General features: G+C 47.4%; 1 protein-coding gene across 1 annotated transcript; it reads left to right on the forward strand.

Moving 5' to 3' along the window:
* Positions 1 to 8,525: 8,525 nt before the first annotated feature.
* On the forward strand, positions 8,526 to 10,644 carry LOC119454018 (uncharacterized). Its single transcript, XM_037716033.2, has one exon. It carries the CDS (start codon positions 8,526 to 8,528, stop codon positions 10,398 to 10,400), a length of 1,875 nt encoding a protein of 624 aa, XP_037571961.1. The 3' UTR covers positions 10,401 to 10,644.
* Positions 10,645 to 24,350: the final 13,706 nt, after the last annotated feature.

Raw genomic sequence — 24,350 nt, forward strand, 5'->3', positions numbered from 1 at the left:
CATCGTTAGAAGAATCTCGGCCAGAGGCAGAGGGCTAAAGGAGAAGAACAAGTTAAGGCTGGTCCAGGCCTTCATATTGAGTCGGATCTGCTACTCAACCCCATTTCTTAACATCAAAAAAGCAGAAAGAAACAAGTTAGACGTAATAATAAGGAAACGCACGAAACGTGCACTGGGACTACCAATCTCGACCTCAACTGAGGCACTAGAGGGAATGGGGGTGCATAACACATGGCAGGAGTTAGCGGAAGCGACGAGAACGGCACAACTCGAACGCCTGAGTCTAAGCGAGACAGGACAGCAGATACTAAACTGGGTAGGACTACACGCGAACAGAGGAACTAAATACCAGACGTTCCACATTGAGTCCAAAATTAGGAAAGCTCTCACGGTCGCACCGATACCTAAGAATATGCACCCACAACACGATCAGGAAAGACGCCAGCACAGAGCCAAACACTTGACAACAAAGATAAGCAGAATGCCACCCGAGATGGTTGCCTTCACAGACGCCGCCCTTGGCGGAGACGGAAGCTCCGTCTCAGTGGTAGTCGACGGGTCCGGAGTAGAACAGGGCGGGATATATACAAGCGGAGTAGACGCCACGGCAGCGGAGGAAGCAGCGATCGCTCTGGCGTGCGTTAGCACGGACGCGAGGGTGATCGTTAGCGACAGTAAATCGGCAGTAAGAAATTTCTGCAGAGGCAAAATATCAGACTACGCGTACAGCATAATATCGAAAGGTTACATAGACAGAGGGATCACCATAACCTGGGCCCCCGCTCACTGCAACTTAACAGGAAACGAAGCCGCCAACGCCCTCGCCCGAGCGCTCATTATCCGGGGGGGGGGGGGGGGGGGGGGGGACGGCGGCCTCAACCTAACTTTAAGGTCGAGATGCTCGTGACCTACCACGAGATCACAGAGCACTACAGATTAGGACGCCGTAAGTATCCACTCCCGGATAGGTCCCTCACGTCCCCAGAGGCGGTCACCTGGCGCCGCCTGCAAGCCAAGAACCACATGTCTCCCAGATGGAGATACCTCACGCAAACGGGAAATCCGGAGGACCAATTCTGCAGATTCTGCGATAAGATAGGAACTTTAAGGCATATCCTATGGGAGTGCAGCTACTCCCCGGGATATAATTTATTCACGGATGAACAAGCATGGGAGACCGCGCTTCATAGCGAAGACCCGGCGGCACAGGCCAACATTGTCCGTCTGGCAGCTGAAACGGCAAGCCGCTTCGTCTACTAACCCCTGCCCCTTGGGGTGACATCGGGCTCCCTGGACACCTACGAGCGGTACCGGAGCTCCGGTGTCACCCTTTACGAACAATAAAAGTTTACTCACTCACTCACTCACTCACTCACTCACTCTTTCCTCCTTTACAATCACCATATATGTAGAGCAAACGCGCCTTCTTCCGACGCGCGAAAGGCCATGGGGGGGGAAGGGGGAGGGAAGCTAGGCGACGTTTAGCTGCGGCACCAAGTGCCTATTTATATCAGAGGCTCCGGCAACAGTCACCAACGCCGCACGCATCTTGTGCGAACGCGGGCAAAACGCCGACGGCGTCGAGAACAGTTCTGGGTGTTGCCGGTGCTGCTGCTTCTCCAAGTTTATACAGCTGATAAAGCTACTATCATTACTCCGTATAGCTCTCTACAAATTTGCTATCGCAATTGATGCTTCGCCTTTCAGGTGAAACTGCGACAACTTTTTTCGAAACATGTTTGTGCAGTAACTAGCGTACGTAATGCGGTCCTGTGTAAAGGGTTGAGGGCCAGAGACCGCATTTTCTAAACTTTTGACTGGTTGCCCGGAAGATCTCGTTTTCTTCTCGCAACGTTGACCGTATGTGCTCGTTTGAGTGCCCGGATATCGGCTCTGTCTTTTGGCTCAAGGTCAATTGACGGTCGCCGACAACGGCAGCTAAAAGCATTTTATGCCCAATATCGACGTTCGCTGTCAGAGTACGGCCTACACTGCCGTGATTCGATCACCCCGTCCTGTCACAATCACGGCAGCGGCGTCCGTCAAAATGCGCTGTCGGTGCTTTGTTTCGTGACAGTTGTTTTTGGGCTGTAATTCCCCAAATTCTGAGGAGCAACGTTGTAAATAATGTAAGACAAGGTATGAACAACTTTAATATATAGAATTTTAGAGGCATATATTCTCACTCACGGGACAGCAACGACGGCTACGGCGGTGACACCGGATTTTCTGCGACTCGGTAACGCTGTCGCGTTAAAGGGGCCCTGAACCACTTTTTATCGAAGCGGAGAAAATCATTTCAAGTTAAAATATAGGCTATTTCAGAGTACTCTGCCCGCATCCGTCGCGCATCGTCACGACAGCGGCCACAATCTGATTATGACGCACGTAGTAGTGATTAACTTCGACAGCTTGTGTTTGAACAAGTGCGCCCAATGTAGGTATACGAGCGTTCTTGTATTTCTCGCCCCCTTCGAAATGCTGCCGCTGCTGTCGCGAACTATCGTGAGTGCTCATTGTCGTAGACTGATATATGTTCACGTTTCTCTATGCGCTCGTTACGTCGTGCTTAATTATTTATTAAGTTAACAAATGTTTACTTCTTTTAAAACGGCTCGACGACTTTCTAAACTACGAATTAACTTGCTTCGTATACCAATCTCTAATACGTTGCTATCTTGCGCTGCTGAGTTCGAGGTTGCGGGTTTGGTCCCGTCTGCGCAGCGACAGCATTTCGATTGGGACAAAATGCAAAAACACACACGTATTTAGACTAAAGTGCTCAGTTGAGCACCCCAGGTTGTCAAACTTAACCCGGTGTACCCCACTATACGGCGTGCCTAATAATCATAGCGGGGTTTTGGCATGTGCAACTCAAGAATTAAAATTTTCATTATCTACTAATAGCAATCGGTGCTTCGCCTTTCAGGCGAAACTGCAACTTCTTTTTTTTTTCTTTTTTTCGGGCGCGATTACCCCAGAACTTATGCCTACAGCTCCTGTTTCCAAGTCTATATCCAATGCTGTGCCAAAATTTCGCGACGAACACGCTCGAAAACGATATAGTATACGTTGTAAATTTGCTGGCTTACCGCACTACCTTGCGACCTCCCCTATTTCGTAGACTTCGACGCGAAGTTCCAAACTGCATGACAGTCCAGGACGTTGCGCGCGTAGGTGACACTTCGCTGGTGGTACGCTTCTCTGGAGACACGCTTCTCTGGAGACACACTTCCCTGGAGACACACTTCCCTGGGGACACACTTCTCTGGTGACACACTTCTCTGGTGACACACTTCTCTGGTGACACACTTCGCTGGTGACACACTTCGCTGGTGACACACTTCGCTGGTGACACACTTCGCTGGTGACACACTTCGCTGGTGACACACTTCTCTGGTGACACACTTCTCTGGTGACACACTTCGCTGGTGACACACTTCGCTGGTGACACTCTTCTCTGGTGACACTCTTCTCTGGTGACACACTTCTCTGGTGACACACTTCTCTGGTGACACACTTCGCTGGTGACACACTTCGCTGGTGACACACTTCTCTGGTGACACACTTCGCTGGTGACACACTTCGCTGGTGACACACTTCTCTGGTGACACACTTCGCTGGTGACACACTTCGCGTAACGGATGTTTATGCACAAAACCTTGTAATTTTATTTCAGTGTACATGAGAAATACCATCCAAGAGTTGCCACTCGTATTGCTACGAAGGTGGCGCAGTTTAACTCCGGCCGAAAAGGAAGACAGCTCATCTTCCGAGTAGCAGGCATAAACAAAGGCGCATTTTACAGCATTCCTGGCAACGCGGTCGCCAACCACGAGGCTCGAGATTTGACCCACCGAACCAACGCCGAGGAATCCGAGTCCGAGCAGATGCATCCTCTAGAGTCTCGTACCAAGACATCTTACACAACCCTACAACCTAACCCACAGAACATACGCACCCCCGCACAAGTCACTACCTAGAAAGCAGGAGCGATTCCTCCGAGCTCAACAAGTTAATACATTCTCTCACCCAACCAGAAATCACCTCATAGCCCCTACACAATTATACCCACATTGCCGCTTCTGTGCAGAGCCAGGGTCCCTCAGGCACATAGTATGGGGTTGCAGACAGGCACCATTACATCCTCCGAACCTTTATCCAACCAACGAGCTTTGGGAGAGATTGAACCTTGGCCAGCTCCGACCTCGACGATCAGCAACGGCTGATTGCGAGGGCCCAGGACGAGGCCCGAGCTCAAGTCATTCTGGAATCAGGACGCCACTCCAAAGCTTCATTTATGTAAAAAAGATGTTTATTCTCTCTTTCACCAGCAGTATAAGATAATCTGTCTATAACTCACACCGTTACACCGTTTCTGGTTTTAAGGATGTGAGTTATAGACCAATTTACAGCCTTTGACGCTTTTAAGGCGGTAAGTTATTTTACAGTGAATCACTCTTTCTGACGCCCACCTGAAACACGAGCATTTTTTCTTCACGTGCGCACTTTATGCACCTTTGTTCTTTTTTTTAGTCTTGTTACCAGCGCCAATAAATATTTTAGATGCGTTCTCCACTCATGCATTTCTGTATTCACTGGCAGCTGTTTGCCCGGTGAGCATAGCAGCGGCCTTGATACCTGAACGACAAACCTGTATTGCCATCAAAATGCTCGGACTGTGTGCGTTCTTGGCTCACGAAAAATCAAATATGCAAAAGACGACAAATCACTGCCCAGCCCAGCGGATGCGGCCGCTGCGGCTATAGCTCGGTGGCGGAAGCCATACTTGTTTGAGGGGCTTGGCCGGTACGCTTCTGCAGGAAACGTGTAACAGCATGATGGTCGGCTATTTGATCTGGTTTCTACTAGATTCAGATTTGGTCATTTTAAAAGTTGCTAATTGCCCTGTAGTGTAATAATATGCGTACTTCTTTGGCGTACCTGCCTTGCATTTTGATTGAATTACGGGAACAATGTTTGTAGACCAGCCACGTACATGTCCAGAAATGCGCTTACCTTCACAAACCATGGGGTATCCCGGCGATCCATAACCTAAAGCCCCTTGATCTCCGCGCACTGGCTACCATTTGCGGCACCTGCTTCTGGTGCACTCTGCCATGTAGGGAGCCCACATGCAAGCGATGTTTAACAGTGGTGACAACGCCAAAAGTTTCACAGTTTTTTGCAACCAAATTTGGCGAGCATGCAGCCAATTTGATCCACACTCTTGTTTGAAGTGGTGGTATGGTTGCTCCGCATGCCTGTCTTTCATTTTTTTTTTTTTGTTACGCTCTGACATGTACCCATGTTGGCACGCGATTTATGCAATTTCTTTAAATTAGGTTTAGAGCATTGGCACAGGAAACCTACACACACCTTCAAAATGCAGGTTGACTTTCCGTTTATTTAACACAACAAATTTGTTTCTTGTCAATTGTATGTGGCGCGCACTTAGTAAGGTAAAGGTGTCACATGTACTACGCTCCCACATACGCTATATTGTCTTTGGCGGCTAAAGGCAAAGTTCACTGAAAAAAAAATTGATTCCAGCGACTGTGGATAACGTGGTCTGTCTGACCATTCGCCAATTTGTGGCCCACATCTTATAAATCTTTCGAAGGCTTCACCCCAAATTGCCTGGCGGTGGCAAGTACTTCCACAAAGGCTGTCACCATACTCAAACAAGACTTGCATGTACGTATACTACAACCATGCACATCGACGAGGCCTCCCTTTGGAGACTTCACTCAGCGTGTACATTCATTGAAACGTCTCTATACTACTCCAGACTCACTGAGCACACTGTTCTAATGCGTAGCATTGTATGGTGGTTGGCCGAAAAATTCCATGTGAAGCCCTATAACCCTTTTCCCAATACAGGAGAGAATGTGAAGCCGGAAAACGCTTTCTCAAATACAGGACGAAATGCGCAGTTTAAGACCTTTGTTTGCGCTGTTGATATCTGCCATACGAAGTACAGTAACAAACGACCCAAATAATTTGTCCGCGATAACCATGGGCGCGCCGGCGCAGAACATTCTACGAGCCCGTCCGGTTTCGCCATTCCCTATCCGCCATACGTAAAAAGGAGGCATTAAACATAAATACAGTGCCCTAGCAGGGGGCACTGCTCTAGGGTGCTAGACCAAAAATGCCTAAGCTCATACTAAAGGGAGCTGGCAAACAGCAAGGCACGCCCTTGTAAACACCCGACCAGCGAGGATGGCAGGTGACTTTAGCCCCAGCCACACTGGAGGAAAAGTTACTGCATATGCTCCCCTACGGGAGCAGACGATGAGCCACACGAGAACAAGGTGAGAGCAGAAGCCAATGTTTCGGCAAGTCCACTTGTTCCTGGCTCCTGCTCCTTTAGACCACCTGTAGTTTTTTAACGAGCACCCAATGGACGGTTTGCGGGCTTCTTTGCATTTCGTCCCCGTCGAAATGCGGCCGCCGTGGCCGGGATTCGATCCCGCGCACTCGGGCTTAGCAGCGCAATTTCAAAGCACCTACGCCACCACGCGGATCACGAATGTCATCAGAAGGTTTATCGCTTCTTGCTTCTTAAAATGAATCCCCAAATTCCGTACTTCTCTTCAGACAGTTTCTACCATTCTCATTACTTCAGCGATAGAAGAAACCCCCTAGGCGACTTAATTCGATAGCTATTCAATTCCCGGCGAAGCATCCGAACACTCCACGCCATGTGACAATTAAGCTTGTCGCGTATATATTATAAATAATAAAGCGAATGCGTCCTTCACTATTTCTGAAAAGGTGCAATACCTGGGGCGCTTTAGTCATGAGAAACTAAGACCAGGTTCTATGTTCATGAAAAGCACACAAAACAATACATCTCTCCTTCGCGCGGATTTTTGTTTTACGGTGTGTTTGCTTCATTCGCCATCATTCAATGCTACAACCACTTTGTAATCCATCATCTCCGTGATTATCGACAGGTTAGAGTGAAACGCCGCCATTAACCGTTTCACCGTGACTCTTCAAGATGGAACCACCAGCGATCCCGCAGTTGGATCGGACACAACTGTTACAGACGAACTTAACCGCCGGTGAGTCGGCGTTCTGCGGCTCAAAGCAACGTCGAGGGTTCGAGTTGCACGTATGGCGGCAATATTTGGGCAGATGCGGCGCGCGGACATGCTCGTGTGCCTAGGTTTCGTGTAGTGGTCGGAAAGAACAGATCGTCAAAATCATGCCGAAATTCTGCATAACGGCGTCTCTCGGAGCTCTTGCGTCGTTTTGTGACGTCAAACAGGTTGACCCTAGCTGGTCAACGAACCGTCACTGCCAATCTTTCTAAATAAACTAAGGCTTCACGATTTCGCACACTATCTATCTACTCTGGCAGCGTCATGTGCCGACGATAAAACAACAACTCATGCTACACTGTATACATAATCTCCCGTTAAAAAAAAATTAAGTGGCAATTCTACGCCCCTTCAAAGAGATTCCCACGCTCTTCTTCAGTACGCTCATCACTGACTCACCGCCGACGAATCCAAGCGTTTTCTTTTCTTTTGTCTAGCGTATTGCAACAAATAAGGGGTCTCTTATAGACAGCCCCGACAGCAGCCGAAAACAGCCAATGGGAAGGCTAACAATACCAAGCACCTTGTATGTGTTGCCTTCATAGCATTCATATGTGTTGCTCTTTTCAATAAAGTATCAGTTGTAGTCTACCGCTGTGTCCAGTTGTCTCTTCGCTCTGTCCCCGTCTGCGTGCGCTGTTTCCCATTTAAGATTCTTTAGCAACTAGCCCACCAAGCCATCCTTGTGAGCCACTTGGTGCGCTGAAGGCGTATACGCAGTGCTGTCAATCATTTCCTGCGTCAGGCAGCTTTACAAACGGTTAAAACACGTGGTATGTATACACAGAGCATGCCTCAGTTCTAGCGTAGATATGGGAAACCGCGGCACACATATATCGGTGATTACGATCAGCTCTCGGAAAAGAATGCCACGTGTGATCATACTAGCGGCTGACCTCGTGATCTTCCTAAGTTTGACCGCACTACAAAGCTTCGCATGCATCACTGCATTATTTACGGTTCACTATCACGTTCCGCGCAGACGCCCTCAAGGGTCAGCAAATATAAAAGTGACAATTTCAAGCAGCTGTACTGTCATTACTAAAAAATACGCTCAGCAGGAGCGCACGTTGGAACCATATGGCTAGGACTACGGCAGTTCTCCCGTTATCCTGCCTTTCACGCAAGTGTGAGAATGTTGATGCTGAAATAGTTATATTTACCTGCACGCGGGGCCAGCCTCGATTCTGCCACCTGCAGCGTCACCTGAGAGCCTTCAACAAGGTACTGTGTAACGTGGGCCTCCAGCTCAGAGAAGATTTTCGAAACGAACTCGGAGACTTGAGCGTTGCGAGGGTGACAGGCATTTGCAAGAGATTCCCATACTGTGAAGTATGCATTAACGACCAGGAAGCAGCCGTCGCCCTCTTACGCTGCCTGCTTAGAGTGCACCGATGCATCGTCTCGGCAGAGATGAACTACGCCGTGGCGAATGCCGGCATGCTCGCCGAAGCGGTGGAATCTTCGTCGAGTTTAACAAGCCTCACAATCTTCGGCATCGCGAGCGATCAACCAGAAGTCATCCGCGAGTCGGCCGTCAAAGTCTGTTCTCTGGATTACAGTGGAGTGTTCCCGCACGACTATGTGCATTCTTTGGAGAGCATGCCGATCCCCGTCCACTTGCTGGAACAGCGGGCTGCCAGACTCACGTCGCTTGACGTTGCAGAGCTGCACATGAGCCCGTTCAGGTCGACGAAGCTCATCGCAGCTCTTATAAAGAACCACACCATCACGGAAATCGCCGTCGGAGCTTGCGTCTTTGCTTCTGGTCCGTTCGACGGGCCGTCGCCGTCGTTCGAGAAATATCTGTTAAAAGAAAACGCGACGCTCAGGAAGCTCACTCTGAGAGGATCGCACTTCGACGACGAAACTGTTTGGTTGCCGAACCTAGCCCAAGCCATCTCGACAATGACGACTTTGCAAGAACTAGACGCGGACTGGTTGGGCACGAGCCAGCACTGCGAACTGTTCTTTATCGTTGTCTCCCGCAACCGGTTCCTGCGCAGTTTGACGTTGCAGCTTGGCGGGATGGACGACATAATCGTCGAGCAGCAACGACGACAAGACGTAGCGGCTGTCAACGATCGATCCTGGGTGTCGGCGTTGCAGGAGAACAGTGCGCTACAAAAGTTGGACCTCGACCTTTCATGGTCGACCACCGAAAACTGCTGTTTCTTAGTTCGAGCTCTTGCGAACAACCACTGCCTTCAAAGCCTGACGTTGCGTTATCTTCCGGATGTTGATAGGCTGGAAGAAGTCTGCTGCGCAATACGTAAGAGTGGACTTGTCAACAGGGTGTACATCCCGAAACATTGCGTTGAGAGCCTTGATGCGGCAGAGCTTTCCGACTTTCCTGAGGTAACTTCCATCACTGTACATCTGATACATTTAGATGACGCAGCGCGTATGCAAGGTTTCTTCCAATGCCTCGTGGCTTGTAACTACATCTCATCACTTGGCGTGACTCTCAATTTCTTCGACGAAAGTGTTTGCGCATCACTGGCCACTTACATAAAAGGTGCGTCCGCGCTCAAGGAAATCATGCTGAAGATCGATTTTGACATTATAGATGAATGGGATGGGGACGATGATGATCTATTTCAGTCTATCTCAAACTTGTGCAAAGCACTCTGTTCGAATCTAGGCATTACCAGGATTACCTTGGACTGGCTGGTAGAATTATGTGACGAGGACTGTCAAGCGCTCGCTCACGCCGTTTTAAGTAACCGACGCCTTCACGAGCTCACCGTTAAATTCGCACAATACGATAACAGAGCAGCCCTTCTGCGCCATCTCTTGCCAAGATTTCACCAGAACTACAGCCTCCTTCGGCTAGAAATGCCAGCCTGCATACAACCTTACGCCAACATCTTCGCCGCCCAGGAAATCGTTCGACGCAACTGCAGCCTCATTGAACGAGCGACCAGGTTCGTGTTGGGAGACCACGATCCTTACTGCGCACGCGCCGTGGAGTTCGTTTCGGAACACCCCAAGCTCGTGGACAATGTTCGTCGCGAGGCGGCATTGAGCGACGAGGCGGAAGCCGTGGCCCTGATCAGAGGAGCCGTGCGTCGCCTGTGCCTCGCCGACGTGCACGAGTTCATGCGGTTGACTGGCGTCGTCCAGGAACGAGTCGTGTGCCACGCCCGAGAAGATGGCGCCACGCAGTTCGACAAACTGAGCCACGACTGCTGGCTTCACATTCGCCGGTACCTGACTGTAGCGGATGTGGTGGAACCTGGAGGCCCGTTAACCTCGTCGAACTCCGTGCCACGTCCTTGTGTATGACATCATTCTGTAATCTTCTTCCAACAACATCCTCCAAGATAGCTTTTACCCCCTTCAGACAAGGCGTGCACATTTATGAACGCGACCTATTTTTACCATTTCTGTGCAGTGGTAGCAAGGCACCGAGCACAAACATTAAGTTTAGGGTAAATTGACCATTCTGCTAACCTATGTTAGTTCCATTTTACTTCTGAGTGATATGTATCGTTACGGTGTACCGCTTTGGTGAAGGCACCAGTGTGTTTTGCGTGACGTTTGACGAGAGCATGCCGGTAGCCATGCTCTCGCCCCGGTCGCCAAGGTAGATGCGTTTTTTTTTTTTTTTTTCTAAATGCTTGTTGCCAATAAATAACTTGTCCTTGTAATTCGGGCGGTACGTGATTCAATTCTTGTTGTGAAGAAAAGTAGCATGACTGACTTTACAATCTTCAAATAATTAGTTACTCTGTAATTATGATGGTTCATCATAAACAGCACGAAACTTCGTTTTACCACCTTGATTGATTTACCACCTTGATTTTCAGTGGAGTAGTCTCAAGCACCCGATAAGATGAAATTATGAACGTTTCACACACGTATCAACAGTCGATCATAAGTCGTGGCTGAAAGGATTACAGTCGTTAAAGTTGGTGACGTTCAAGGCTAGTTCCACTGTCGCTCTGTCTCGCAGCATACCACGAGCGGCACGCGCAATCTAAACTTTGTTCATCGACCGAGTGCACTTCCTCTTTCGTTAGAAGGTCGTATCTTACAAGGTCCATTCGATCCACGATGCTCTACCTGAACTAGCTCCCGCCAGTTCAGCGCCAGTTCTTGCTCGTGCGGAACCAGCACAGCACACGCTGCACGAACGCTACACTGCCCATCTGGCGAGTGCAGCTAATAACTTTGAACTCGTCTTTTACGAAGGCTGCACTGTGTGAAACTAACGGTAACGTACAGACAGTACAGATGCCGCTACGTTTAACTGGCGAAGCGAAAGGCGAAGTGCATCGCCACCTCGTGAACTATAGTTCAGAAAGTGCAAGTGAATCGAATGGACCTATAATCTACTGTAGGTCAAGATGCATGGCTGTGATAGTCCGCTGCTGCAGCACGGTCAACCTATACGGGCCTGAACAATCTGGTCTACCGATATACGGACGTTTTCGTGTGCAGGCGCATCGGCTAATTAACTCGCAGCAGGCGACGGACGAGCTTATACAGACAGTACTTCCGTTCAGCGTTAAAACATGGACCCGACTTTGGTAAACGGCACACGCTACTTCGAAGGCCATATGTGAACATGTTACCTGTAGAGTGCACCTGACGCTAGCTGAAGCGTTCCGTCTCTACATAGCGGTGCGGGCTCTCGTCTTTTACTTTTATTCAGTTTCCTTTCGCCTGCGCTTAAGGCACAGTTCGTGAAGCAGGTTTATTCGTGTTGAAACTTTCGCCAACAATTTTTTTTTTTTTGTCAGTCAGCATCGACGTCATTGCCCATCGTCTGCTTTTATTCCGCTCTCCTTTCCCATCCTGCTATGGCTCAAGAGCTTGCCTCTTCGCGCCCGACGTCTCGGATTTTGTCCTCGAGAATTAAGGAATGCCTTGTATTCATGCGAAATGGCTGGAGCATTACGAGCAACTATTTGAATAAGTCTCATATTTTTGTGTATCTTTATCAAAAACTTACCACAGCTCCTTTTTATACGGGCATGACTTTCGACTTCGTCTGGCCACCGCTGTCTCGCCACAATGTTAATGCAGAAAGGTTCGACGTCTCGCGACGAGGCTCTCAAACTTGTCATATCTGATGCCCAGGGTATGGCGCAGTGTTCGAAAAGCGTTAATAAAGACATTTGTTGCAGGCGCAACTTTTAGGCTACGTTTTACATGTTGTCGGCCATCGCAGTAAGCAGTCGGCACACTTGTCTAGAGCGCTCCAAGGGTTTGCTTTGGGCTGAACGGGCGATGTCTGCAGGAAAGCTTTCGATAACGCCGATTTTCAGACGGCTCACACGCGAACAGGCACCGCCACACTGATAAGACATAATTATTATTTTTCGCATTGCCGGCCCCCGTAGCTTCCGCGGCTGCAGTGGTAGCCGGCGGGGGCGCAGCGATGCCAAGCAAAAAACATTTTTGCAGGACCCATCTCGCAAAGAATACAGACGTTAAAGGGACACTAAAGCAAAACAATAAATCAACTTAGACTGTTAAAGTATTCTTCGAAAACTCTGCTGTCGTTAATTGCACTGCAATAGGACAATATTAAAGAAGAAAATGAAGCTCAAAGTTAATTTTTTTTTTAATTTCACGCAGAAACCTCAACATCAGCACTTCAGTGTGACGTTACGATTTCTAAAGTAATTTTTCGTATTTGGGCCACATTGGCTCAGTAAAGGTTCGCGAAGGAAGGAAAGAGTGGAGAAGGAAAGGCAGGGAGGTTAGCCCGTTTAGCACAACCGGTTTGCTACCCTACACATGCATAGGAGCGGGATGGGTGGGAATGAAAGATGGGGAGGAGAGAGAGAGCACATAGCACAGCACACACATCGTCAGTCGCAGTCCGTCACTCTTGCGTGGTACGTGACATCACTGTCACAGCCGCTTGTCCAAGCCCGTTTCTTTCAGAAACCTTAGTCCCTTCGTCGCCTTCAGCTGCGATGTCTTCTGTTGACGTGTGAGAATCGTTTCAACTGACATTGGTCTATTGTCAATGTGCGCTAGAACGGACGCCAGGGACTGTCTCGGAACATTATATTCAGGACAGTCGCATAGAATGTATTCTCATTATACTCAGGACAGTCGCATAGAATGTGTTGTCATTATATTCAGGGCAGTCGCATAGAATGTGTTCTAGCGTCTCCTCGCAAAGACAGGCATTGCAAAGAGCGTTGTCGGCCATTCCAATGAGAAATGAATAGGATTTCGTGAATGCCACCCCCTAGCCATAAGCGATACAACACAGTGGCCTCTCTTCGGCGGAGTCCAGTTGGCATACAGAGATGCATCAAAGAGGGCAGGTGGTATTGACGATTGCTCCGGTTGGTCTGGCTGCTTGGTGTGCACCATAGAGAGAGCGCGATCTCCTGGGCAAGCACTCGAAGTCTGCTGAAAAGTTCGCGAAACTTGCCACGTTCAGTCTTGGGCTCCTTTAGAACACAATGTAGTCAATATTTATACCACTAAAGAATTAACTGAGACCTAGAAGACGATGTCAAAATTCATGACGTCACGGTGTGCTGGTGCGTGAACTTCAAGGTGGCGTCGGCACTCGCCTTCTGTGTTTTTCGTTTTTTTCTGGCTTACCAAGCGACTTCTTGCGGTAAGAGTGGTGTTTTTGGTATCGTTGAAGAGCATAATCTACTGATACAGAAGAAATAACTTTTTTTTCCCTTTAGCGTCCCTTGAAGAGGATGCTTTAGCTGGGGCCCAACACCGATGCCGCCTATTCAAATACATGTAAAACGCAGAAACGCTTTTCTGAGATAAGCACTGGGCCAATTTTAATGAAGGTTATTGCATTTAAGAGAAAATGGTTTAATTCTAATGATTATTGGAAGCTGAATTTTGATTCAAGGTATGAATTTTTTGAAGGAATTTTCAAAAATGGGTAAGTTTGAAAGATGTAGAAGTAAGAATTTTACATATTTGTAGCTCTGCACCAAAAACAGATATCGCAGTTCTGTAACTGCATCCGTTAGGGCATCGAAAGCGGAATAATTTTATATATCAATTAATTTCATACGTGAATTTGTTACAATGTTTATTAGGTATTTGCAAAAGTCATACTCGCTAATTAGTGGTATATTTAAGAGCCATGTATTATGCATCCATTTTGTCCGCTTTAAGTGTTCTATTAGATGCAATTTACAGAATTGTGATATCATTTCCATTGCTGAGTTACAAAGCTCTGAACTTCATAGCTTCGTTTTGGGAAAATTTGATGTTTTCAACAAGATTTATTAAAAATTCACCGATGATTACAATACTCCCTAATACGAATTTTGAGCGCACCTGTTTAAAATTCGCGAAATATTGTGGCAAAGAATTTTATTCTGAACGACAGCGCCCTCTCGGCGGCAGTGCTGAGCCTCTGCTTGGGCAGCTCGTTTAGCAGCAGCGGCAGACGAAGCATTTCCACCGGTTGCGTCGCTTATTGTTCAGAGAGAAAGCGTGAACACGGGAACGCGTAGCTCGCTCTGAGCGCATTCTCTAGCGGCGGTGGCGCAGGCGAAGCAGCGCGTGCGCAGTGGGTCCGAGGCCAGCTGCTTTGTTTCCATATATGGTATCGGTGGACGTGCTCGCCTCACGCCTGGTCGCCCGCCGTTGAGCACTCCTCGTGCTGCACACCGCTTTCCCCCTCACCCTTTCGCCATACTCTCCTCCTCCTCCGCTTTCCTCGTCGCGCTATATCTTCGTCATCGCCGTATTTCATCCACCGCTGCGTTCCGCAGCCCCCGAGCTAAATAAGCTTCCGCTTAATGTGATTAGCATCGAGGCAATATTGCAGCGCAAGTATGGCCACCGTCGAGACGTGGTACGTATGAGACGTGCATGCAATCGGGCTTTCTCTATCGTGCTTCCCTCAGGAAGCGCTGCGCCATCTAGCGACGCTGCCGGAATATATATATATATATATATATATATATATATATATATATATATATATATATATATGTGTGGCACATATTAGATACCCAGTGACCAATTTGGCGTCAGAGAGGTTCATTGAAGATGGCCACATGCCCAGTCTATGATCTAGTGGTTCACAGCATCGCGCTGTCGTGAGCAGGGAGCCGGGCTCGAAATCAATCGTCGGGCCACCTTGGATCACGGGTATCTGACATTGCACATGTGCTACTTTCCCGCCAACTTGAATCACTGGGTAGTCTATGGTCTATAGTGGTTCACAGCCCGGTTTCAGGAAACCGGGCTCGAACGGGAACCGGCGGGTTCCTCCCTCGCGCATCATCTGGACACGCTGTGCCTTCTGGTGGCGGTATACTGTGTAGTCCGGACATACCCAATGCCACATACGCAGTGACCCAAGTTGGCGTCAAAGGGGTTCGTAGAAGAGCGGCATGTACGCAGTGGCACATATATACCCAGTGGGTCAACCCGGTAGCACATACCGACTTTTGAACCGGCCACATTTTAGACTGCACTACCTTGGGGATCGACTCACTCTTCACTGATCGACGGCACTATCTCCGGGATCGGCGCAAATTGTTGGTAGTATGGCTAGAGTCTAGAGAGTAGGAAAGAAAGCTGCTCTGACAATGCCAAGAATGCTATTCGCATTTAAAAAAAACTGAAAGAAAAGAAATGGTCTCTAATCCATGTTGTGAAAGTGGTTGAACAGCGAAGCTGTAAACGACAACTTAGAACGATTACCCATTGCGATGTAGCTTGAAATTCACACGGCGACATTCACATGCACGTTACCTCATTGTTAGCCTAAGACGTTTTAACTGGCTGCGACTTGGCTTGTGCCGCTACTTAGTGTACATACAAAGAGTGGACCAGAGAGAAGATAAATGCACTTGACACACTTAAGCCGCGGCTCGCATGTACGCATGCATGCACGCTCCTTACTAGACGTGGCCTACCCATAGCACTGTTAAAACACAAATTGCTAGACGGGTTCTTCTTTTAGATACGAAAGTGTAGTTACGTCACTCCCGGCTTCGTATGCTACAGTTGCCGCTTCCCGGCAACTGCAGCTTATGTAGCCGTAATATTAACCAGGGAACGCTTGCTGGGAACGCTATGCGCAAAGGCGAGCTTTCTGGTTCTTATTTTGTCTTTCCCCCGCACGGTAGGCGCCGCCGCTGGCGCGGATGCGCGGTGGCGAATGCCATCTGCTGGTGCTGCTGCAAGGACCAGCCGCGCGCACGCCTCCCTAGTTTTTGCCTACAGACACGACAGACCCGTTGGAAGGTAGAGCTATACCGCTTCGCTGTGAAAATAACATATTAGATCCTAGGCCCTAGCTATACCTCCAACGTGAAGCCGGTAAAACGAGATGTGAGCTATAAAATTCATGGATTGGTATACTTGAAAAACTATGCAAATAATTAAGTTGTCTATTCGAATGACGCAAGGTAACATTTTTTTAAATAATCATTGACAATGAAATTTCGAAGCGAGAATTCCGGACTGCAACGCAGATCGCCTTTCAGTTTCAGTTTATTATCCATTCAATAAGCAATGATTGTATACAGATAGTATGTAGACGAGGTTCCCAAAGTCAACGGCTTCAACGGGACCCAAACTTGCATACAAGTTAAACAAGTACAATGAAAACAAATGAACGCGCGAAATGCAATCATTGGTATAAGTGACAGTAAACTATAGTACGTATATGAAAACGCATAACTATACAGCAGAACATTATATATATATATATATATATATATATATATATATATATATATATATATATATATATAGACAGGGGTAATTGGAGATCGCAGGGAGAGGCCTTCATCCTGCAGTGGACTTAAATGTAGGCTGATGATGATAATGATATATATATATATATATATATATATATATATATAAATTGTAATGAAGAAGAACGCCTGGACTTAGGCAGCATATATACAGGCTGTTTCAGCGAACACTTCCAAAATTCGTAAAAGTTGCCTGGGGCAGATAGCACAAATCTAGTTCATGTGCTGGTCTACATGAAGAGGCGGACATTACTTGCACAAGAAATTGAAATGCATACTCGAATAATTAACCAAAATTCACTTATTAGGTTTTTAACTAATCACCTCATGGCCCATATTGCAATTTACAAATTGTAGCCAAAAGTTCGCAAGGCGGATCTACTTGGAACGAATTCTTAGGTGGACACCAGTTTCGAGATATTAATTCCCGAACTTTGCGGAGAAATGCATTGGCGTTCCAGTTAGTTTCTTAACAAAGCGTCGCTTTATGCATTGAAGTACAAAATTAACTGGAACACCAATGCATTTCTCCGCAAAGTTGGGGAAATAATATCTCGAAACTTGTGTCATCCAGAAAATTAATTCCAAGTGGATTCGCCTTGCGAACTCCGCGGCTACAATTTCTAAATTGCAATATGAGCTATCTGGTAATTAGTTAAAAACATAATTAGCACATTTTTGTTAATTAGGCGATTATGCATTCAATTTTTTGCGCAAATAATGTCCGCCTCTTCCAGTAGAGCAGCTCATTAAATAGAATTTGGCTATCTGCCTCAAATGAGGCTAGCAACCTCAAATAAAATTTGAGAGTGTTCGCTGAAACACCCTGTATATATAATATATGAACAGCGTTGCGAGCTTTTCTTTGACATTTGACACCGATGACGTCCGCATTCACCACCACATGAAAACGGTGGCGTCACTTCCTTTAACAGCTTATCAGTAACATATCAGATATAACTCACACCTCGGCACGCGCTTCCCTCAAAGCTTTGCGTGCTGCTTGTGCGAGCTCCCTATAACTATAAGCATCAAATTCCACCGCAGTGATTGCACTCACGCTGTTCACTTTATCTTTTAGTCATTTAACTACACTATAGGCGATGGCTATCGTCAGATTCAACCGCCATCGACCGGAATATTACCGAGGCCCGCGCTAGGTAATTTGTGTATGTATCCTGTTTGCTTTTGCATAGACCAGGTCTTGTCGCTGTATTCTGAACGAACGATCCGACCAAAACAAGAAAGAACCATGCCACGGCGAGCGCAATAAAAATATTTTAGAAGGCCCTGAGCAACATTTATTACGACATCAATTGTACGGACACCTCAAGCGAATCTCCGACGTCGTCGTCAACGTTGCCGTGGAGCTCCGCATATATTTAGGTTTATGTATGCCATATGTTTGACATTCAGCGGAAGAAATGGAGCTGGGCAGGCCATGTAATGCGTAGGATCAATAACCAGTGGATCATTAGAGTCACAGCATGCATACCAAGAGAGGGGAAGCGCAGTCGAGGACGGCAGAAAACCAGGTCGGGTGGTGAAGTTGGGAAATTTGCACGCGCAAGTTGGAATACGCTAGCGCAAGACAGGGGTAATCCGCCTTTATTCACGGCCCGACGGCGCATGCGCCCTGCCCTGGCGGATTAGTCGCGAAACGTTTTGGAAGGGCCGTGTGGCCCCATTTCGGGGAAACGTCCCCCGTCCCCAGGCGTCCCCAGGCGCTGGGACGCGCGCTGCCAACTCGTGCCGTGTACCGCATTGAAACCCACGCGATAGGCCATCGAACCGATAACGCGATAGCCGCAACGCCTTCGTTGGTATGTATAAATAATCGCGCTCAAAGTGAGTCAAAACATGCCTACGAAGTTGAAAGCTAGATTGAAATGTTCAAGCTTCGACCCTCTCAAGCCGTGCACATGAATTTTGAGCCAATGTTGATCCTGTTCAGCGAAGGTTAGGCCTGGCGCCGTCGAGTTCGTGCACCCGCTACCGGCGAACCTGTACTGAAAAGTAAGCAAGTTAGGACGAAGGACACTGCTTTTATAGTTCAGTTCTGGCCTTAGCGATTTGAAATAAACTACTCTTCGCTTCGCACAGCGCGTACACAATAAGCTGCAAGCGGCGACACGGTGCTGTGCCTAACGGCTGTGCCAACATCTGTACGTCACCGTTCCCGTAGGCTGCCCGTCGTATTCGCAACGTAGATGGGTGAGTTTGTACGTGTTGGTATGCTGACACATTTCTTAATTCCTGAGATGTACTGCTTATCTCTGCGTCGAACGCGAAACAAGAAACTGTACATTCGCTACAACAGCATAAATAGCCGCCTCGCTCAGTTATATACCGACAGTGTCAACGATGGCATCCACGTTTTTGCGGGAGAACACCACCACCTTTAAGTGAGTCCTTATGTGAGCACAATTTTCTCTAACAATGCTTTATGACACACGAAAACTATATGTATGATGAAGTTAAAAGCAGCGATAATCAGTACGTAATAAATTAACAGCCCGATATTTGTAACTGGATCACAGTCGCTGTTGAGTAGCTCAGGCGCTCATATTGCACTCTTCTCAGGGTGGAACAACGCGGTTCAGTTTGCGCAGGTATGTGTGTTTTATTCTACGTTGACATTTATTTATTTGTTTTTTTCAATATCAGCGATGCACCTTTTCCCCCAATTTTTGACGCCAAGAACGATCTATGGCTGTAGATGTCGATATAAACAAGTGCACCGCTTTGCTAAATCCGACGCGGAAGGCTACATGCTCGAAAACTTCTTATTTACACAAAATGTCTAAAGAATGTGCAAAAAGAATTGAAAAAAAAAAAGCGAGGTGCAAGTGCAGGATGGATGGATGGAGAACTTTATTTGGTCCTGCAAGGCTATGGGGTGACCCATAGAAGGGCTAATCCCACGTCGGCACCGGAAGACTGAGCTTCGAGGCCGCGTCGTGGGCTTGCTGGACTGCCCAAAGTTGTTCAACCAGATCCGGACTGCGAATGGCAGCCTCGAACCTGGCCAGGTCCTGAGTGCAATCGGCATTGGTAGTTCGGTCGCATGGCCAGAGCATATGTTTGAGGTCAAGTGTTTCATTACAGTTCGCGCACTGTGTACAGGGGAATCGTTCCGCCATGTAGTAGTGTAGGCGTTTGGGTGTGGGGTATGTATTGGTTTGAAGTAGTCTCAAAGTGAGTGCTTGTGGTCTCTTGAGTGTGGGATGTGGTGTAGCAAATTCCCTTCGGCTGAGGTAGAAGTGTTTAGTGATCTCGTTATATGTCAGTGGGGCGTCCCTGTTCTCTTGGAAATGGTCCGGACCCGTGAGGGTGGCGCTGCGGAGGGTTAGTTCTCGCGCGCTCTTATGGGCCATCTCGTGAGATTCAGAGGAGCCTTCTTGCAGTGGGCATAAATATAGGCTGATGATGATGATGATGATGATGACGCCATATGTTTATAATGCCGTATATGCCAACCGCCACGTACGTTGCTCAAACCAGGTCTTACGTTCTCGACTAAAGTATTCTGCAGACTTTTCAGAATGGCAGCCCACAAAAAAATGCAATTAAACGTAACATTCACGGCGCATGGCTTTTTACAGTGAAGCTTCCGGGCATTTTTCGTGTGCGTGTGCAACATTGCTAGCCAATCCTGGCGCAGAAAGGATCATAGTGCAGAAAGGGTCCAAGTGCAATAATGGCACATACCCCTTTGAACTCCGGGACCTGTAACGCGCCCTTGAACTACCCTTTTCACACCTGGGACTTAAAGAGGAACAAGGGCAACAACAGATAATACGATCGGATTTTAGGCCAAAAAGCCGACCAGCGTCGGCCATGTCTACGTTCGCACCGCCCTCTCTTTGTCGGCGTTCCAACCGCTTCCATGCCTAGTTACCTGCCTCTCTCCCTGGGCGGCGGCACCGTCGCGTATGTATATAAGACTAAGACAAGGTGCCGTTCTCCATTTCGAATTTCACTTCTCTTCTCTCGTCGTAATGACGAGGCCACGTGTAGTGCGCACTCCCGGCGACGATTGCATTCTCATCTCTGTTCGTGCCGTCGCTCGTCGTAGACGGGTTGCTCCTCGGGAGTCCGTACTATACGCGGCCTCCCCATTCTGTGTCACCTCTGTGTCGTGTGTATAAACAGCTTCGCTGTTCATCCACCTTCACAGAGTGGAATGGCTCATGATTTTATCTTAAATCTGCTCAGACTAAAATAAATGTTAATAGTGCAAAGCAATATCAGTGTATAAACCTGAACGTAATGTAATTTTACTGGCGCGGTATTTGAAAAAAAAATAATAAAGCAGCAATAGTATCTAGGGACTTTATAGTCAGACTTGCTGTATAGTTGGAACACCGTCCGAGGAGTTCAAGCACAATGCTAAACCTACTATCACAGTCAGTGCTTCGCCCTTCGGGCCGGAACCAAACTGCCAATTATTTTCTGTTGTAATACGAAAGCCAGTACTATTCGACAAGCGGCAACGTTTATGAAAAATCGAAATCAAATATCCAAAATCGCTGTATCCTTATAAGTGGCATCACTCTCGCTGCAGCGAAGTGACGTCACGTGATACCACTTTCGATGCGAGAACGATTGACAGCGTCTTTATTATTTTTTTTTTTTTTTCAGGACTGGGGCTTTATTCTCCAGACCACCATGCTCGAGACGCATGGCGGCTGCACGGTCGCCATTATCCGCCATGTTGACTCTATGATTGGCTGTCAAGAGGTCACGTGTTTTGACATTTGTACCGAGAAGCTGAAGTTTCGCGAAGTGCTACTTTGCATTTTCATAAGATGACGAAACGTGACGTGGAGCTGCTAATTTTATCGACTAATACTTTTTGCTGGTCCTTGGCAGCTATACTGCGACATTAGCGCTTCAACAAGAAATTGAGCGGTATATCGTGCAGAAGCCCGTGCAATATGCGTCTGCAATTTCGCATCTCCAATTTCGCCAAGATAGCCGCCATGTCAGCTTGCTGATTGGCTGAAGGAATATGCCGCGAGGAGCGTCACAGGAAGGGCCGTTTCGTAAACGTCAATTTGAAGTTGCGCTGGACCGCCATTGGAGATTTTCCTCTATAATTTGTCGTGCGACGAGCCGCGCGAATCAAGCTAATAAGCGGCCATACGCAATGGCAGCCGATAGGCATAGTGTCGCCGCATTTTCCCCGTCGCTCGGGGCCATGAAAGTATTTTGTTCATTACGCGTGCTCATAGCATTTGCATCTCTCTCGGGTGGTGTTGGCATTTGTGTTCTGGGCTATCATATTTTTAAAAAAATCAGGGCAAAAGCAAATCGATTCCGGCTCGTGCTCGTAAAACAATTATGCAGCTTTAGACCAGAAAGATAAACACAGAGGTAATGAAAACCGTGACTTAGCTGACTTCGGAAGCAGCAATTGAAGTGAGATGTCAGGCACCAAGGCAACCAGTAGCTAAGCTCTCCCAAGCAGCAGAGGACCTAATAAAGAAACCACAAAGCATGAAAATGTCCAACTCAAGAGACCAAACAGAACTCGCTGAACTGTCAAAACTGATCAAGAAGAAGAAAATCGGGATATTCAAAATTATAACGTGGGAAAGATCAAGGAAACAGTAAAATACAGACGCAGCATGAAATCAGTGAGAAGAAAACTTGGCATAGGACAAGGCAAGGTGTATGCACTGAAAGATTATCAGGGTAATATCAGCAATTTCGATAGTAAAAGCAGCAAAAGAATTCTATACCGACTTTTACAGTACCCAGAACAGCTACGCTACCTTCCTTCGAAGTAGTGATGAACAGGATGCAAAGGCTCCTTCTATAACTAGCGATTAAGTTAGAAGGACCTTGCAAGACATATGACCCAGGGAAAAGCTGCTGGAGGAGATGGAATAACAGTCGATTTAATCAAAGATGGAAGAGATATCTTGCTTGAAAAGCTTGTGGTCATTTATACGCATGCCTCACGACTTCAAGTGTACTAGAGAACTGGAACAATGCCAACATTATACAAATCCATAAGAAGGGAGACGTTAGAGAACTAAAAAATTAGAGGCCCATTAGCTTGCTTTCTGTATTGTATAAAATATCCACCAAAATAATTTCCAATAGAATCAGGGCAACATTTGACTTCAATCAACCAAGAGAACAGGCTGGCTGCAGGAAGGGATATTCTACAGTGGATCACATCCATGTCATCAATCAGGTAATCGAGAAATCTGCGGAGTACAATAAACCTCTGTATATGGCTTGCATAGATTATGAAAAGGCATTCGATTCAGTAGAGATACCAGCAGTCATAGAGGGATTGCATAATCAAGGAGTACAGGAGGCATACGTGAATATCTTGGCAAATATCTACAAAGATTCCACAGCTACTTTGGTTCTCCACAAGGAAAAGTAAAAAGTTAGCTATCAAGAAAGGGATCAGGCAAGAAGACACAATCTCTCCAATGCTATTCACTGCATGCTTAGAAGTATTCAAGCTCTCAAGTTTTTCAGGTTTTTTTTTCAGGGGCTTTATTGGCTTACATATGGCATATGGCTCGCACCACAGATACCTGTGGTGCGAGCAACGCTATCGGTGATATTCGGCCGCTTCGCAGCTAGACGAGTCGGGTTTACTTACTTGCGTTTCACGAGATAGCGATAACGTGGCCTAGAATGTGCACTCATCACAAACGGTAGGTCGCGTATGTTGTCTAGAAAACAAGCGCCATACAAGCGCATTGGCACCAATATAGGATGACTCATTCCGTTTCCCGGGGATACGCATCCTAGCTAATGAAGCAGACGACAGAAGCGAGAAGCGTTTTCGACGGAATGATCGTACGCCTTGAGCTAGCTGCTTTATTTTTAGTGAGGATGAAAACTGTTTTGCTTTATCAAGAACGTTAGGTTCAGATGCCTTCATTTTAGTTTCTTGGACAAAACGTCAAGTTTGCATCACACTACAAAAGCAAAACTGAACCATCAGCACCATTTTGTACGCGTTGCGCCTACGTCACGCCTCGATGAAGATGGCAGAATATCCAAAACAGAGCCCCGCGTCGAGACTAGACACGCATCACGTTTATAGATATGCAAGTTCTATAAATATTGACACGCATGGCGGCTGCACAGCCGCCATTATCCGCCATGTTGACTCTCCGATTGGCTGTCGAGGGGTCACGTGTTTTCAAATTTGTGTCGGGAAGAAGTATTGCAAAATGCAATTTTGCGTTTTCTTCAAGATGGCGAAACGTGACGAGGAGCTGCAAACTTTTTCAACTAAAACGCTTTTCTGGCCCTTTCGCGAACAAGACCTTCCACGAACAGCCCGAACGTTTTCCCGCAGGGGAACAGTGGAAACGCACACGCGCGTTAAGCAGAATTTCCCCGTCAGGGGAGAAATCGAGTGCTGGTGTCGGGAAAGAAACGCGAGCTACGGATGTCTATATGCTGCTTACTTTTGTTTCCCCGAGCACAAGCGAACCATTCGAAGCAGAGAAAGAGCAATGCACATAAA

The sequence above is a fragment of the Dermacentor silvarum genome, chromosome 5 (genome assembly GCF_013339745.2).
Source record: "Dermacentor silvarum isolate Dsil-2018 chromosome 5, BIME_Dsil_1.4, whole genome shotgun sequence".
Taxonomy (NCBI): domain Eukaryota; kingdom Metazoa; phylum Arthropoda; class Arachnida; order Ixodida; family Ixodidae; genus Dermacentor; species Dermacentor silvarum.

Excerpts from the sequence above, each read along its gene's own strand:
- LOC119454018 (XM_037716033.2), top strand. The coding sequence starts at position 8,526 with ATGAACTACGCCGTGGCGAATGCCGGCATGCTCGCCGAAGCGGTGGAA.